At 34.4% G+C, this 19184-nt stretch overlaps 1 protein-coding gene across 1 annotated transcript in view; it reads right to left on the bottom strand.

The window, feature by feature from the left end:
* The window catches only part of DPYD (dihydropyrimidine dehydrogenase), an 840387-nt gene that overhangs the window by 471430 nt on the left and 349773 nt on the right, over positions 1–19184 (bottom strand). Inside the window, exons 9-10 of the mRNA XM_024119602.3 lie at positions 2518–2625; positions 632–801 (exon numbers count right to left, since the gene is read on the bottom strand). Of these exons, the coding sequence (XP_023975370.1) occupies positions 632–801; positions 2518–2625 (278 nt within the window). The remainder of the gene's footprint in view (positions 1–631; positions 802–2517; positions 2626–19184) is intronic.

Here is a 19184-nt window from a genome sequence, read left to right as displayed (position 1 = left end):
AAAAAAAAAAAAAAAAAAAAGAAATAAATGGAAATCTCTTTGTTCCACTGCCTTAATAGCAGAATGAATTAACTATAAGTATTATATATATATATATATATACAATGTGTACAATGATATACATATGTGTACAATGTGTATATATGTGTATATGTATCATGTGTACAATGATATATATATAGATATATATATATATCTTTGAATGCAGCTTGTAAATTTGACTTATGGAAAATTCCGAATGTCTCTAATTACCACATTCTCCTAATTAATATCCATATACTTTGTGAAGAGTATCTAGTATTTGGATATGCAAGACTTAACACATTCCACTCTTACTAGTTAAAAACAGTACCTTTCAAAGATATTAACCCTGATGATAATAAGAAGGACTTGTGTATTGACAAAGATAAACTTCTCATTGTATTCAAATCAGTATTATAAAATAATTTTCTTTTACTTTGAATGTCTGTACTAGAAAAAGCAACTATGGGTAACCCAGAAATTTTTAAATGTGCATCTCACAATCTGAAGAACATTCTAATGATTTAAACTAGGAGCCTGCACATTAACAGTTACATCTTCTAAAATTTGTTGCATGACAACTCCATATTTTCTGATGGTTCCATTTTACCTCCTCAGGGACAGCTCTTATATGAACAAAGCCTTTTCTGAAGACGATGAACACTCGGCGGGCTCCACAACGTAAAGCGGATGTTGCACAGTCGAAAGCTGTGTCTCCAGCTCCGAGTACAATCACGGCTCCCCGTATCGATGGCAATGGAGAGTGACAGGCACACATTCCTGAATGATGAAAGGAAAACCCCATTTTCAAGTAGAGAAACCATTTCTGCATGACAGCTCAAAAGATACTTGTACTCAAAGCAGTGTAAAATTGCATCTTGCAGTTTTCGAGGATGGAGTGTCACTATCAAATTATTCTGCTTCATTGAAAGACAGTTTTATTCCCACTTTAAAAATATGCTCATACATGTAATTTCATAGTCAATACCTTTAACTTCTTTTTTTCCTTCTAGAAGGATAGCTATAACACATTTTGAAGAGTTTGGGTCATAATAAACTGGAACCAATCAATTTAAACTCTCTATCAAAGTTGTGATATGTATTTTTAACTTATTGTCATTAAATCTGTTAGAAGAAAAAAAGTGATCCTTGTGATCTGAGTTAATAATTTGCAGTATTTCATTAAAACCTTTTATTTAGAAATCATCTTATAAGATTTCTAACATATAGCCCTGCTGTATAGTATATTTAGTAAATTTTGAAAATTAACAGGCTGAATATGTTCCCTTTATGTAACTGAAGAATTTCTGAGAACTATTTTCTTGAAATAGTTAAGATAAAACTTTCTCCCTTTTACTGCTTTTCTCCTGGTTTTGTTTGTAAAACTGAGCAATAAAAGAAAGATGACTCTCCAAGTGAACATTTCTCAGCAGCATTTATATGAATATTTGATGTCCATATGAAAATTCTTTAAAAAGTAAAATGCAGGTGTTTGCTATGTATTAGATAGCGCTGTACTATTGGATTAAATAAAACTGTTGACAAGATAAATTACTATAATTTTTGAAATGGCACCACAGATAGCATAATCATTTTGCTTGAAAGAGTCTGTATTTGGGATTACATAATTAGCCTTTTGCAATTCTCAAATACATGCTATGTGTACAATGATCTTCCCTAGCAAGCATCATGTTCTCTTGGAAGGAAGAGGACGAAGATGGTACACAACTTTAGCTGTAAAGTTCTACAGATTGATCTAAGAGAGAAATTTTCTTATCTTTTTCAATTTTAGGAGAATAAACGTAGATTCTTATCTTTTCCATATGTAATTGATGTTAAAATATCTGAAGTTCAGAATTCTTTAAAAATATAAATTTAAAGGAGTTTGACTATCGGGTTTTAGGGAATATATTATAGCTTCTTTAACACTAAGATGATGACTCTAGCCCAGTCAAAGCAGAGAACAGGCATAGCTTCCAGTTGTTCTTCCTTCGGTGTGTGAAGTGATTTCACACAGAGCCTAGGTATTAGGGTATCCATCAAAGTGTTTTATTTTAATTTCATAAAACTGTGGTTCAAGAAGAGACTGAATCTTTCTGCTGGTGTGGATACAAATCATGGAAGACATGATCACTTGTCTTATTTTAAACAAAAAAATAAAACAGTTCCCAAAGTGAAGTTCCTGCCTTTTCTTTTAAGAACAACTTCTGATGTTTGTTAAGGACACTCTTATTTTGAAGCAACTTTTCATAAGGCAGTTTAGACCTGTATATAACACAGTGAAAAATCCTTATGATGATGTTTGATTGGGAGGATGGACAAATAGATGATTCTGGCTAATAGTAATGTCAGATTTTTTTTTTTCATTTTACATTAGTGTTATAAAAGGATGAATTGGAGATCTGGACAATTTCCTACTTAGCCTGGACTTAATATACATTCATAACACACATAACAACATAGGTAACATTAGGAACAGAAGACAATATGTGATACCTGCTTTACTGCTTTTGGCTACAAGTGGCAGAAAGTCTTTGGATGTATAAAACCCCTGGTCCTGTGTGAGGCCTTGGAAGATGTGATCCTTTTTAGGTTCTGGCAAACCTAAGTAAAAAAATTTATAAAATATCATTAGCAGGAGGAGTACTTTTCCAACTGACTATTAGAAAGAAAGTAGAAAGCTGTAATCATTAAGATAATGTGGTTCTTAGAGGAAAAAAATCTATAAGCAAGTTAACATAAAAGAATGTGCATAACACAATGTAACAGACCTCAGAGTATACCTTTAATACATAACTAAGAATACATCATAAATCACACATTCATGTGCACATGTACATATACAGAAACATGGATACTCACATATAGTGTTAAGGGGAAAATCAGGTTATATTCTTTCCTCATGTCATAAATAAAAATAAATTTCTGGTGTATTAAAGTGCTAAATATAAAAAAACCATCACAAAACCTAAAAGAAAATATGGATATATGTTTATCTAGTTCCTGAATATGGAAGGTCTTTCTAAGGGGGGGGGGGGAGACTAAAAAATTTCGAAGGAAAGAAAAGTATTTTACCACAAAAATTCAGCTAGTTTTACACTTCAAAAATATTATAGGGGCTTCCCTGGTGGCGCAGTGGTTGTGAGTCCGCCTGCCGATGCAGGGGACACGGGTTCGTGCCCCGGTCCAGGAGGATCCCACCTGCCGCGGAGCGGCTGAGCCCGTGAGCCATGGCCGCTGAGCCTGCGCGTCCGGAGCCTGTGCTCTGCAACGGGAGAGGCCACAACAGTGAGGGGCCCGCGTGCCACAAAAAAAAAAAAAAAAAAAAAAAAAAAAAAATTATAAACAAATTAAATGCCAAGTGATTAGCTAGAAGAATATTTTAACAAATAAAATGTCTTTTCTATATAAAGACATTTCTCAGTTTTAATGAGGAACATATTAACTTTTCAATAGAAGCATAAACAAAGGGTAACAAAAATTGGGATAACAAAAAATATAGTTTATAAGCACCAAAAATCTTAAATCCCCTAGTAATTTAAGAACTGCAAGTTAAAACAATGAGATATGATTTCTCCTCTATTAAAAAGTAAAGGGTTTAAGAAAATTACACTATATGGCAAGGTTAAAGATGGGATTTGTTATGCTCTTTTGGTAGAAACTGGTGCCTAATTCTAAAAAACAGTTTTGAATCTATCATAAGAAAATACTAAGACATGCAAATAAAGGTTTGATGTACAAAAATGGTCAGTGCAAAAAAAAGATAAGAGAGAAAGAGTGGAGGAATATCAAAATGCCAACAGAATGAATAATCCAGTTTTACTTTAAGAGATGAAAAACATGACAGAACAAAATGCAGCCATTAAAACAAACATTTGAAAAGTGTGGTAACAGATTGTAGTCAAAATACAGTGTTAAATAAACTAGCAGGACATAAAACACTGTGTATAGTATGATTTAAGTTTTATAAAAATATATAAACTATATATTCTGAACAGTAATCATTTCTGGTGGTGGGATTGTGGATATTCTGGGTTTTTAAAAATTATTTCCTTATTTTCCTAATGTTCTATAACATGCATGTATCAACGAATTAGGAAATAATTGCCAATATTTTGAAAAGAATATGAATAGCTGGTTAAAATGTTTTCAAACTACAAATGAAGCAAATCTAATAGCTTTCACCCCACTACAGGAAAGCTTTTCATCTCAATTCCATAAGGGGGAAATTTATAGTTTAATGTTATTTACTATCCAAATCTCAGTCTACCAATAGGCCATTCCAGAGAAATAGGAGTTTATTTCATAGTTAAATGAAAGCCAATGGTAGTTGCTGGTAGACACACAGAGTAAAAAGCATGGCCCAGGAGATGAGTTTTGTTGTGTGTGATAAGGTTGATACTATATCTGACCTGAAAACTGAAGGTGCTGGTGGATTGAGTGCATAGCCAGAAATAAACCACTGCTGTCCCTTCAAATTAAATCAAACATTTTTCTTTCCTGTCTAGCACCTCTTTCATTTCCTCCCCCCCAAAAGATTTGCCCTTTGTTTTTAGTTTATTTTAAGACCATTTAAAAAAATTATTTTAATTATCTAAGAAAGTTAGGCAAGTCATTTGACTGGTCTTTGCTCTGGCTTCTCTATAAACAAAAGGGGGATAACTTTATTTCTTCATTTTCTGACATGGAGGAATATCCCTTAGTCTATTTGTAACATGGAAACTATTACATAAATGTGTGGTTATATATATTAATGTAATTCTTTTCGAAGGACTGAGATGGGGGTGGTTACAGTTACATAAATATAGCAGAATATGTACTTGAAGATTCTAATGACAAAACAATTTTTCTTGAAAGCTATTAAGAGATGATTGTAGTTTAAGCTACATTTGATTAGTCAAACCAACATGTATCATTTTATATATATATATAAAATATATATATTTAAATAATAAGGACCTGTCTCCTCTTTCATATTACCATACTATAGAGATTGCATATGTTCTATGGTACTTCATTTTCCCATTTTCCTGTTAAAAAGCCACAACAAGGAAAACAATGTGAAGGGTTTTGCAATTTCAAGGTGATATGATAAGCAAAAACCTTTAAGACAGATCAAAAACAAAGCACAGAGAATGTAAGTGGTAAATAAGAATTCTACAGTTTCTGGTAATGAAGTCTAAGAGCCTTCCTTTACTAATTCCTAATCTGAGCTTTTTCATTACTTGCCATGGTTAAGGTAAAAGGGAGATTTACATCTGTGCTTATTTTCTATAGACCCACTGCTAAAATAACTGTTATATAAAGAAATGCAAGGCATTTGTATTAAACACACCACCTGACCCATAGAGATGACTTTTTCTCTCCTGCAAGAATTACTTCACAAGAAAAAAGCTTTGGTAAAATTTAAATTTCATTTTTTTCACTTGAATCATACATTGACAAGGACAACTGAGTTTCCTGTGCTTTCACCCCACTCTGCATTTATCACTATAATGAATTTAACATTTACTGGGTCAGATTCTCCCTGTAAATGTTGAAGAGGGCACCAGCTAAATGTTCTGACCTATAGATACTGGCTTGAGGAGAGGAAAAATGAGCCAGTAACTGGATGGGATGATTATGATTGGGTTATCTCTGCAGCCTATTTAGCCACACCTCAAGTCATGCTCACTTTTAGATTCCAGGTGTCCACAGAGCCCTTCTCCCCTACCTGGGTGGCAGATCATCTATTAGGATCATGTATCTGAAGCTCTGCTCACATACACTTTGGCAGTCCAGCCCAGCTGGCAGAAGTACCCTATTCTCTGCTAACTATGATGCTGTTGGGTGATTAGGAACAGGGTCTTTGTCATCAGACAGAGTTTGGTGTGAGTTCTACCTCTCCCATTTATCTGATTGTGATCTTCCGTAAGTTCCTACGAAGGTTAGTTTTATGTGTACATAGCTAAGTACACACATCAAATTATCCAATCAAACACTAATCCAGGTATTACTGTGAAGGCATTTTATAGATGTGGTTAATATCTATAATCAGTTGATTTTAAGTAAAGGAGATTACCTCAATAATCTGGATAAGCTTCATCCAATCAGTCCAAAGGTCTTAAGAAAAAACTGAGGTTTCCTTAAGGAAGAAGAAATTCTGTCTGTCTGCTGGCCTGGCCTACAGATTTTAGATTTGCCAGCTCCCGCAATTGCATAAGCCAATTCCTTGAAATAAATCACACCACTCAATCTATCTGTCTATCTATCTATCTATATATCTACCTATCTATTTATCTATTTTATATATCTCTTAAAGGCTTTATCTTTCTAGAGAGCCCTGAAACAATTCATTAATTGCTCTGATCTTCTACCTCTGCATTTCTAAAACATTTCTCTCCTCTCACAGATGTGCGACTTAAAGGAATATCTATCTATCTATCTATCCATACATATATATATAAAGCACTGTGACCTGGCACATAGTGAATGCTCAATAAACACTATCTATTAATATTAAGATAGGTTTATTATTCTGTAGTCTATAATATTTTTTTCAAATTCCACATCTTGTGGCAAGGAAGAATAAATCTTAAATCAAAGTAAAGTATTAAAACCTTAGCAAATTTAAACAAAGTGCTACAATAGAAGAAAAATGAAGCAACCTTAAGTGAAATATGAAAGATAATGAAACTTGCAAATACCCATCTATCAAAGGAAGATTTCCCTGAGAGTAGGTGGCATATTAATAAATAAGGTATGTGTCTATACCAGGATGATTTCAAAATGACACTGAAATGACTTTTTAATTCACCTTTCAGTGGAAAAAAGGAGGTTTATGAATAAAGAGGAATTGACAAAGATTTGACAAACAAAACAGCTCAGGGTAATATATGTATAGTGTTCTTTGTCTTTCAAGAAGGCCAGATAGTTTCTTTGTTCCCCTAGAATAGTTACTGAAGTTTTTGGTGTTTCAGCATGCATTTATACAAAGGAACACCTTCTTAAGAAGTACTGAAAGATTATCATTTTCAAGTTCTCCAAAAAGAAAAGAAAGAAATAAAATGTTGCTTATACTACAGAAAATCTAACTTAACGTGTATTGATTACTTATAGGCACTGTTCTAAGTGCCTGACATATAGGTAGGTGATTTTTATATACTAACTCATTTAATTCTCAAAACAACTCTATAAGACAACTCGCATTATTATCTGCATTTTAGATATGAGGAAACTGAGGCACATAAAGATTAAGTAACTTTGCTGAAGGTCATAGAACAAGTAAGTAGTAATGCCAATTTCTAACCTGGATGGTCTGGCTGTAGAGTGTATGCTTTAACTTCAAAATGCTACCTTTGCCATGTATAAGGTTATAATTAAGCCCTGTTATAATGTGTTGCTACATAACAAGTGATGTCTAAAGTAATCATTCAACGTATATGTATTAAGTTTTACTGTAAGGCTATGGATACGCATACAACACAGAATGTTCCAATCTAGTGGTAGAGAAAAGACTGGCTGCTTTTCTAGGCTGCATCTTTGTTTTGCGATTCTTTTCTCTAGCACAATTCCTCTCTGAAATGTCTTCCTTCTTAAGTGCATTCCCCTTGGGTATCTGCTGGTTATTTTTCAATATTTGATATTCTTTTGAAATCTGTATCTTTGCTTTGTTTCCAAAGCACCTCCCTCTGAAACAACCACAGAATAAACAACAGCAGTGTATTTAGTAAATTCTTTGTACTCATATTAAGTTTTGCACAACTTCAATTAACATTAACAAGATATTAAATATTCTGTTTTGTGTTATCGTCTAGTAAGTAATAGACGAGGAATAAGTTTCTAAGGCTGAGTCTTCATAGCTATTGTAGGACGTGTTTAAGAATTTCTCAGATTTTATAATGTCTGCATGTGTTACTTCACTGGGTCAACTCATTCAGTGTTAATTGAATTGAGCAACAATTTGTGTGACGCCTCTCATTCTTGAAGGCATTCACTTGAATGACAGCTAAGCTGTCATGCGGAAGATGGTGATCAGATAGACGTGTCACGGGAGACAGCCTCACACATCCCACAGAAGTGGAGAAGACAGCACAGAACATTGTGAGACTGCCTCAGGTTCCCGGCTTACGGAAATGGTCAATGTTCTAGTATTCTGAACTCTCTCTGCAGGTATACGGTCTTGTTATTTCACACGAGTGCTTTTTCAATAAGAAGATTTTAGTAGATACATAAAATCCTTCTGATTATGTCCTACTCTCAAGTTTACTGGCTGAGCACAGCAAAATGTAGTTGATTGCAAATGTCCTAAGTTTTTCACTTTTCCAAGTACTTTTGTGTCTGAGATTTTGCTGCCTTCTCTAAGAAGAAAGCACATTGTGTGATCTCAGTCCTCATTGCTAAGCCTGGTTTGGGGAATGGTGCTGCATGAGGAAGAATATTAACATGTGAAGATTAAACATGGATTCATTAAACAAACTCTCACTAAGGGACACGAGGCTATCTACCACAGCTATGCAGTTGTGTCTTTGTAAGAAATGTCCCCGTGTAACCATTGTTTTTCTTTATTTTTGTTTATTAAATCTTTTTAAAATATCTTAATGCCAACTGACTTATTTCTATCATTTGTAAATACAGCGTACTGAATAAGAGTGAAACCTCTAAGTCAGACTTTCTGTGTTAAAATTCTCATTCTAGCTCTTACTAGCCATTGACCTTGGGCAAGTAAATTATTCTTTCTGGGCAGCAGCAGCCTCATCATAGGATTGTTAGGAGAGGAAAATGAAAACAATATATGTAAAGCTCTTTACATAGATGTGAAATAAACGTTTCCTTTTATTTGCATTCTCTCCCTAAAAGCCTTTGTTTGATATAATGAAAGGATACATTCGGATAGACATAAATTAAATGTTCATCTAATCCATCATATACACAATTCACACTGTTGCACATTTCAGCAGTCAGTGTTGGACAGATTGGTTAGAATGAAAGGCTGTGGTAAGACAAGGGTATTCCTCTAACCTCATTCATTCTACAGACTACAATGGACGCAAACCATACGTGCTTCAAGATCAGGAAATAGCAAGGTTAAGACCCTCTGTTGGTTAAGGCATCATTCAAATTGCAGCAGTTAGTTAACATCCTGCCTCAGAGACCACTGACCTAGGAGTCTGGAAAACTGGGTTCTAGTCTCATTATATCCCCTTTCTAGCTGTACTTGGGTAAAATTACTTTTAATACTGTGGCTGTCAAATTCCTTTATTTTATCTAATTATGTTTTATTAAGGTATTATTGACATATATTAGTTTCAGATGTACAACATAAAGATTCAGTATCTGTATATATTGCAAAATGATTACCACAGTAAGTCAAGTTAACTGCCTTGATTGGAACGAAGATATCTCTGACTTATGTACAGGGTTGTTCTGAAATGAGGTGGAAAAGTACACATAAAAGCACTCTGGTAAATCTAAAACAACATTCAAATGTAAGTCATTATTACTGTCTTGGGTAAAATATAAAAACTATGGAAAATAAAGACTCACATTATAAAAGATTCATAGTATACACTTTCACAAACAGAAGATACTGTAATTAATCATAAGAAGATATTTAAATGGCTGTAAATAGATACGTAAATGTAGGTATAACTCATAAATACATGTATTATGGATATATGTGTTTACATACTTACTAGAAAAAGTAAACTATTTCAATATCAAACCCAAATAGTTGAGATTACAATATGGAAATAAAATATTCTTTTCAAGGGCCTAAGCATTCCACAATTTCACAATGGATTATAAAGTTCTTCATCTGTCACTTAAAGATCACTTATATGACTCAAAGGATTTACTTCCAAGGGAAAACAGTGCCGTAAGAGTTATCACTCTAGGATCTATATATGGATTAGAAAGAGAACAGATCAATGATGCCCTATTGTGATTCTTTTCTCAATAAAACTCCCCATCTTTTTCTGACAACCCACTGTAAATGCGTTTAGCTCTTGAGTGTTCAGACTGAATTCAGAAAGAGTGGAGTGATTCAATATAACACATATGAAATCAGATCACCATATATCACAATAGTATTTATTTCATTGATTTTTCAAATCCCCATTAAATATCTGTTCTGTATAACTGCTGTCTAGTCTCTTTCTCTCTCAATGTGACCACAAGCATTAATTGTATGGATCACATAATTTGTTAGAGCATAACAAGATGAAGACTTTTAAAAAATGTTATGAATGAAATCACCATCTCAAATCATTTTTTCCCATTACACAAGGTATTTTTCTGTACAGAAACATGTAACAATAATGACATCCAGAACTAAGAGGAGTAAAGAACACTCATACAATTTTGAAAATCGGAGAGACACTGAACTAAGATCTTCTTTTTGTATTTAATTATGAAAACAGAATTTTAAAAGCATTGGAGAAGAGAATAAAGTAAATAAATGTAATAATTCCTATGAAGTTACAAACATATTTCTGTTTGCTTTTACGATTTCATGTAGAAAATATGTATAAGTTCTATTATACCAACGAGATCAGTTCATAAAATTTCATATTAGAGCTTAATATCAGGCTCCAATTTAGAGTTTGTATGGGTGACAGACAATATAAACATATTAATAAAGCAATGTGTTCACAAGATCAACACATATGAAGTAAATTGAATCTAAGTGGTTAAAATTCTTCTAGAGGATTTTTAATCTGTAATAAAATATCTAGCAATTTCATATAACAAAATGAGAATAAGGTTCACTATGCATTTGTAGTCTCATAATTTTTACTCCTTTTACACATTTGGAAAAAATAGAGAGACCTTATTTTAATTAATAAAATATTGTCCAAGAACTCAAAGATGGATAAAATATCCTTGAGTGTTTTTTACTTTCTTGATAAATAAATTCTATATTCAGGATCCACCTTATCTATTGTTCTTTCTATATAAAGGGACATATGAAGGAACCAAAACAACAAAATCCTGGACCAAAAAAAAAGAACATGAACTATTTTTCTTTATATTTTTGTAATCCAATTTTCTTGTAATTAGCAGAAGTTATTTTACTAATTAAAATTTAATTTTAATATAAAAATAAGATCTCATTAAAATCCCTCTTCTAGAAAAGATATGTTAATGTAATTTTTTTTTTCTGTCACAAAATTATACATATCCCTTTGATTTTTGGTATTATTTATTAAAGTGTGCTTTATCCCTTGGGCCTTTTCTATTTGTTTCCCTCCCTTCTCTTTTCTCTGTTTCTCATTCTCATTTGGCTTTGGCTATAAAACAATTTCCTTAAATTTTAATCCTCACATCATGAAGTAAGGGTAGGCAAAAAAATTCAAAGAATATGCCTCAGGCGAAGATTTTTTTTTCTTAATGACTGGAATTCTTAGATGGTGTTAGAAAATTACTATTTAGGACTATGTAAGCATACTATATTCCAAAGTAAAGAAATCATTAATAATAAAATACTAAAAAGGAACAGTTATATTACAAAATAAATCTACCAGGCTTACAAAGAAAACAAATTTGCTATAGCTACCTGCTGTGGAGATGAGGCAGTAATCTCAACAGCAGGAAATAAAAGAGAAGAGAGGAGAAAAATACAAAAGCACAGACATTAAAAAAGTAATTAAAACACTTATCTCCATCGACATACATTACAAAAAAACCCCTCAACCAACCACCTAAAACCATACTTTATTGAACTGCACAGCAGGAAACAGCATTAAAGCTGCCACCGTAAACACACATTCTGTAGAAGGGAGAACACCCCTTTAATAATGTAATGTAAAAAGTATTACTAATGTGTTACACCAGTAAATGGACCATACATTCATTGTATTGTATTAGTTACTTTCTCAAAGGTATTTATTAATTGTACTTCTAAATTTTTTACTCAAATAAATTCTTAAATATACGTACTTGTAACCTCTTTATTTGTAATCGTTCTAATGAATTTTACAGCTATATTGTGAGGCTAAAGTATTCTGTATATCAAAAACTTTATGTAAAAAATTTTAATATAACATGCATTTATAATAGATAATGCAGTTAAACTGTTTTCTTTAAAGCCAAACTAATCTTTGCTATAGTACTGAAATAAAAAGAGTGAAACACAATGCAAGAGTTGAGGTCGTGGATTAAAACTGAAATGAAGGCAAACAATCATTCTGAATTACCCAAGTATGCTCTGGCCTTCAGAGCTCTGCAAAGTGAAACAATACAAGTCTGAGGAAGCAAGTGGCAGGCCTTAAAATAAAGACCATGCAACCAATGTGCCTGGTGACTCTCTCAGCTGCTGAAACTTGTTTCTGCATCTACCTGATTCTCCCCAGGCATGTCTGTGAAACAATGGAGAGCTGCCTGATTCAGAATCAAAAGACTTCTAATGGACTCCTGACCTTCACTTTTTTTTGTGGTACACGGGCCTCTCACTGTTGTGGCCTCTCCCGTTGCGGAGCACAGGCTCCGGACGCGCAGGCTCAGCGGCCATGACTCACGCGCCCAGCCGCTCCGCGGCATGTGGGATCTTCCCGGACCGGGGCACGAACCCGTGTCCCCTGAATCGGCAGGCGGATTCTCAACCACTGCGCCACCAGGGAAGCCCCTTCACTTTTTAGCTATTAGCTATAAGCTCATGCCTAAGTCATTAAATTTTAAACCTTAGTTTCCTCAACTTTAAAATTATAAGAATTACAAAAATGCATTTCCTTATAGAACTGTTATGTGGACAAGTAAGCATAGTACAGCTCTATATTGCTGAAACAACTTAAATTTACATGTAGAAAATATAGATATTGGTTTTGCTACCATATAATTATTTTACCTTTTAATTATGCATTTTGTTCTTTACTCAAATGATACATTTCTGTGCAAATTTATCTTATTCTAAGTCACTGCTGAGGTTTTTATAAATCTTACAAGAAAATACTATCTTAGTAGATTTTTTTCAAGAAATGTGTATGTAATAAGAAAAATATTAAATTATTTCCATGATTAAATATACTTGGAATGCACTCAGTACTACAGATACATTGTTGAGTTAGAGTCTTGAAATTAGAATACTTTTCTAGGAATTCAGAAAATTCCACAAAGTAATCACTTTCCAAAGACACTCTTGATGGATAGACATGGTCAACCATTTCAGAAACATACGGTTGACCTTCAACCTCAGTTTGTTCATCCACAAAAGAGGCAGATTATCTAGAAACCAAATTCTGAAACTTGCCTGTGATTTTCAAGGAATCCAAGACTATGAAAATGTATCTTTGTACATGTGTGCATTTTATTATGTATGTGTACAGAGAGTCCGTACCTTTCATTATACCCCCTACAGAGCCTATGACTCAAAAATGGTTAAAGAATCACATCCACTAAGATTAATTCAACTATACCATACCACGTATCCAGCTGCCATTCCAAGTGCATGGAGTGTGGTCTCAAATGCCAAAATGCAATGAAATTATCCACACCTGACAACTGTTACACACCATGAATAAATACCATTTTTTTTTTTTTTTTTTTTTTTTTTGGTACGCGGGCCTCTCACTGATGTGGCCCCTCCCGTCGCGGAGCACAGGCTCCAAACGTGCAGGCTCAGCGGCCATGGCTCACGGACCCAGCCGCTCCGCGGCATGTGGGATCCTCCCAGACCGGGGCACGAACCCGTGTCCCCTGCATCGGCAGGCAGACTCCCAACCACTGCACCACCAAGGAAGCCCCAAGAATTTGTAAATATATTAAGGTCTGGTAAAATAAAGTTATAGTTTTGATGTCAGACTTAACTATGTTCATATTATTACTCCACTGTATATTGGCTGTATAACCTGCATAATCACAGTTACTTAAATTTCAAGTCTCAATTTCCTTATCTATGAAATCAGGTAGATTAATTTAGATAATATATCTCAATAATATGATAAATGCTTACTACAGTGACTAGCATGTGGTAAATACTAGTAAATGAATTGGCTTTTATGTATTTTAACTTCCAAAATCCTATTACTTTCATACTTGTACCTTCCTTGATATTTTTCTTTCTTAATACTTAACATAATTTTAATATAAAACACCACAACAACCACCAAAACTACAGATAATTTTAAAAACTTAATGCCAATTGAAATTTCCTTTGATATTGGTGATTAACCATATAAAACTTGGCAGATTCAATGTATATTCACTACATACCCAGTTCTGAAATTTCTGTTACTTAAAAAAGCCAAGCAAAACTACAGTCTATCCTGTTCAACTTTCAAATTTGGATACTAGTTGTGATTTTTAATTGTTATTAAGATAAGATGGAAATAGAAATTTTGGATGTTTCATTTATTTAAGCACTTATTCATTAATACCTATTGAGTGCCTACTGTACTTGGGATACAGAGGTACTTGGGATATACAGAGATGAATAGCTTCCAGTCTAGTGGGAGAAGAACATATAACCAGAAATAGAAGAAAGCAAGATAAGTGCTATGACAAACGGATGCATAGGTAAGTGCACAGGAGCCCTTACAAAACACAGTTCACCTCAGCTGGTGACAATGATACTTATGCTCAGTCTTGAAAGATGAATGTTTCCCATGGTAGAAAAAGAAAGAGGAAGAATGAGCAACATATACAAAGGTGTGAAGGGGTAAGAGTTCAATCTGAGTGAAACTAGGGTGTGGTCAGGGGAGCAGATAGGAGAGAGGGAATAGCAAAATTTGAAATTTGACAGATAGGCAGGCCCCAGACCATAAAAGGCCATGCAAGCCACACCAAGGAGTTTGGATTTTACCCAGAGGAAACACTGCAGGGAAATGATACAGTCAGCTTTGCATATTAACAAGGACAAATTGGTAGCAGTATGTAGACCTGATTTGCAGACAGTGAGAATGAAGGAACTAGATCATGTAAGGGGATGCTGCATAAATCCAGATAAGACAGGAACACTAACCTTGTACTTCTCAACCTGGATTATGAGTAACCTCCACTAACATGGCATTGCATGGAGTGTCCACAGCCTCAGTACAAACACAGCCTACTTTCCTGGGGCAACAATTTCAATCAAAGATAAGTACTTTAAATTATGGTGTTTATATTAAGACAAAAATGGAAATGTTGAGGAATGAAATGCAAATTTCAAATAAAATTTTACTACTTCAAAGAAATTCTGTATATGGGATTTGAAACTGTGCCTCTGGATTCCTTAGAGGTATGTTTTCACTTTCTTCTCCTATTACAGTAACTTTAATGGGGGAAAAAAAAAAAAAAGGATTCACACTAAGATACTGACAGTGGGGACACATACAGGAGAATAAAAACATATCCTGAAGGTCTTTAATGGTTAATTTCATTGGATTTGGCACCTCGAGGTTGAAAGGAGTAGAGGAAAAGGAAGGGTCACAGCTGAGCCTCAGCTTCCTGTTTCGGTAGGTTCCTCAACAGTGGTGTGCTTGACTGTGGCCCAGGACAGTGGAAGAGGAGAAGATGCTAGGGCAACAATATTGTTCCACTTTGAACATATTTAATGGAGCGTGGGACATCCACTAAACTCATTCTACAGATAACTAACAAGTAAAATTTCCAGTCTGAAGCTCATGAGAGAAATCTGGTTTGGACCAAGAGATCTGAAAAGTATCAGCAAAGAGACTGTACTGGAAGTCATCAATGCTAATGAGCTAATCCTGAGGAAAAGAAAGCCAACAGTGGAGCCCTAGATAACATATCAACATTTAAAGGAAGAAAGAGGAAAAGGAGCCCAAATGGAAATTGAGGAGAGATCAGTCAGTCAGGAGAGGCAGGAGAAAGCAGTATGCTGGAAGCCAAGAGAAGAGAGGTATCAGTTCAGACTTTATATATATATATACATATATATATATATATATCCAGTGCATAAAAATGTACCAAGAAACAGGTGTTTAAAGAGTACTTTTGATTTTAGGACTCATTTTTCTTGAATTTTAAGTATAGTACAAGGTCACTATACTATACTTTTGGAAATAAAAGCATTAATTAATTAATTAATTGTTTTTGGAGATAATATAACTAAAGGAGATTTATTGAGGGAGAACATAAAAGAGAACAAAAACAACAAAATAGAAATATATGTATTGTAGCTATGAAAATCCATTTAAATGAGGCAAATCAGAAGAGGAAGAGGAAACAGGATAAACCCTATACTGACACCCACACTGCAAGGTATTCTAGTGGTAATGCCTGCCAAAGTATGAAAAGATTTTGCTAGAAGAGAAATATATCACATGCCTTTCTAGGAATCAGTATCAGTGGAGAATATATTCATACTAAAATGCTTTCTTAAGAAGAAAGAATTAGTCAACAATGGCAACTCTGCATTAATTAAATTCTGAGCGAATAACAGAAAATGGATGTAGCTTAGCTTGTATAATATTTGTTTGATTAAAAACTGCCTTTAGGAGGGCTTCTTAAAGAATTTCGTCAAAACTGAAGCTTTGAATTAGGGAGCTGTTGTTCCACCTCTAGTAGGTTTGGAAATCCCACAAAAGGGCCCACTGATATGTGGTTCACCCTGCAACAAATTTTCTGACTTCTGAAAGCAAAACCAAACAATGACTCCCAGACAGGTGAAATACATGGCCAAGGTAACAACACCTATGTTTGCTCTCAGTTCCCCCACCTACTTGCTGTGTGATGTGTAGAAAATTAGCCTATTTCTCTGTACCTTAGCTTTTACTTCTGTAAACTGAAGCTTTTAGCACCTCGTCCCCTGAGCTTTTCCAAGAACTCTTGAATCACGAAGCATTATACAGACACATAAGAAATTTAATAATAATTGAAAATATTTTCATTATAATGGAGTCTGTTACACAGACAAAGAGTATCATCTCTTTTACTACTACAAGGTGAGGAAACTACAGTAATAGTGGATGGTGGATTAATCAGGGAGATCAAATTGAAATTCTGGGGTGCTCTTTGGAAATGATTTAAATTCCCTATGAACTATGCAATATACACACAATCAAAAATTAAATTATACTCAAAAGTACCTGAACCACTCTAACCACGGTATAAAAGCATATATCTTGACATCATCAATAAAAATCTTACACTTTTTAGGGTTTCCCTGGTGGCGCAGTGGCTGGGAGTCCGCCTGCCGATGCAGGGGACGCGGGTTCGTGCCCCGGTCCGGGAAGATCCCACGTGCCGCGGAGCGGCTGGGCCCGTGAGCCATGGCCGCTGAGCCTGCGCGTCCGGAGCCTGTGCTCCGCAACGGGAGAGGCCACAAGAGTGAGAGGCCCGCGTACCAAAAAAAAAAATATCTTACACTTTTTAAAGTCAACATAGAAAAATGAATTCTATCCCAAATGCCTGTGGTTTAATGAAGTGAGCAGTCGATGTTTGATCTTTTTTTTTTTTCAGTTTCTGAAATATGATATTAGGGTCATTTCTTATCATAAATATTTTCAGTTTTTTTAAAGAAGTCATAGTATACTGCTAAGCTGTTTTTGAGTTCTGCTGCTTAGAGCATGGTTTATGTAAAACCAATATCAGCAATTTCATCTAATCCAATAGTTGTAAATTCTAGCCACGATGAACACTTTTGTGACTCTAACTTGCTGTCTTGCCAGTGTACTCTGTGGATTATGAAGGAGAGGAGACAGAATGCAGTTCAGAAGCTCTCTTCAGCACCCCCTGTCCTAAATTCAGGCTCAACTTCATATAAGCTCAGTAGTAATAAATATTTTGAGTTAACGTTTGTAGAGTGTTTTGCCACTTAACAATAATTCTTGTGTACTGGAGCTCCACAACAGCTTTATTGGCTAGGCATCTTTATGAACATTTAAAAAATGAGCAAAATGAGGTTCAAGGCAGTGAAACAAGCTTTCTGAAGTCTCATAGCTAGTAAGTGCCAAAGCCAGAATTAATCCAGCAAAAGCTCTTAAATACAGTGTTTCTTCCACCATTACATAGAATATATGTTTAGGATAGTCTATAATCTTTATTATCAGGGGAAAAAAAGGAACCATAACCTAGTCTTTGAAAATTTAGCATACAATGATCTGTGGCACCTTAAATTTTCTGAATGTTAATACAGTAGTTTTATTCATAAGAAAGATAAAAACATGCTTTACAGATTAGCAGGTAATTATTCACATATCCCACCTACGCTACATTTTCAAAGATTTTAGGTAAACTATGCCTACTTAAATTTAAATGATGTCTTGTAAAAAGGATTTTCTAAGCATTATTCATTTGTTTAAAGCACAGATCTACAATGACAAACCTATCATCAATTCATTTTGTTGAAAGGGTAATAATGAAAGCGTTATTTTCCTTCTTTCACTGCGAGTCATTTGACCTATGTTAAATCAACTCTCAAATTTTCATTCATTATTTCTACATGAAGGATTTTGCCAGCTCAAAAAAGTATAAATCTTCATTTGTCAAATTTAACCTATCCCTGTCCCAGTTGCTATCAAGGCTCATAGCTCTTATCCCTTAAAAAACAGCAAAATATTGTCAAGTCACACAACCTCCCCACAGCCTCAGATGACCCCTGGAATCAATAATATTTGTAACTTGTAAGTGCACAGTTAAGGAGATCAGAAGGCAAGCGCTGTCCTCGTTAACCGCATTGAGCTGTGATACTACAGCCGACTCCCTTGTGTGGTCTGTGATCAATTTTAATCTCCTGACCAAGAATAAAAGAATGCAGACTCCTGATTCTGGATTCATCTTGAAAGGAGAGTATAGATTTGTATGTCTGCAGTGGGAATGAAAGATTTAATTCAACTGGCATTCCAGGAAAGAATACATCTAAACTATCATTCCTCCTCATTACCCTCACTGCTTCCAGGGTCCTTTATCGACAGAGCTAAATACTGAAAAATGTGTACACAATGGGTTAAAAAGCAAAGCTGTCTTTGTGGACATATCAACTGACTACAGAAACAGAATTTAGAGTGATTTGTCTTATTGCTACATGATTTAAAGTGGAATCACTTTTTCTATCTTGAATTTCCTTATAAAGGTTATAATTTTGTGCCAGACTTCTTTGTGTGAAAATCTTTATGTTTAAGCAATTAAATAATGCATAATGTACTAAAATCATCATTTAAAATAATCATGATTAGTTGTTTTCAAATCCCTACATTTAGGTACACTGTTACATTTTGGGAACTTTAAATTGCAAATTGATATAA

This window comes from Physeter macrocephalus, chromosome 4 (assembly GCF_002837175.3).
Source record: "Physeter macrocephalus isolate SW-GA chromosome 4, ASM283717v5, whole genome shotgun sequence".
Lineage (NCBI taxonomy): Eukaryota > Metazoa > Chordata > Mammalia > Artiodactyla > Physeteridae > Physeter > Physeter macrocephalus.
The sequence above is the reverse complement of the archived record's forward strand: the minus strand, read 5'-3'. Positions and strand labels throughout refer to the sequence as shown.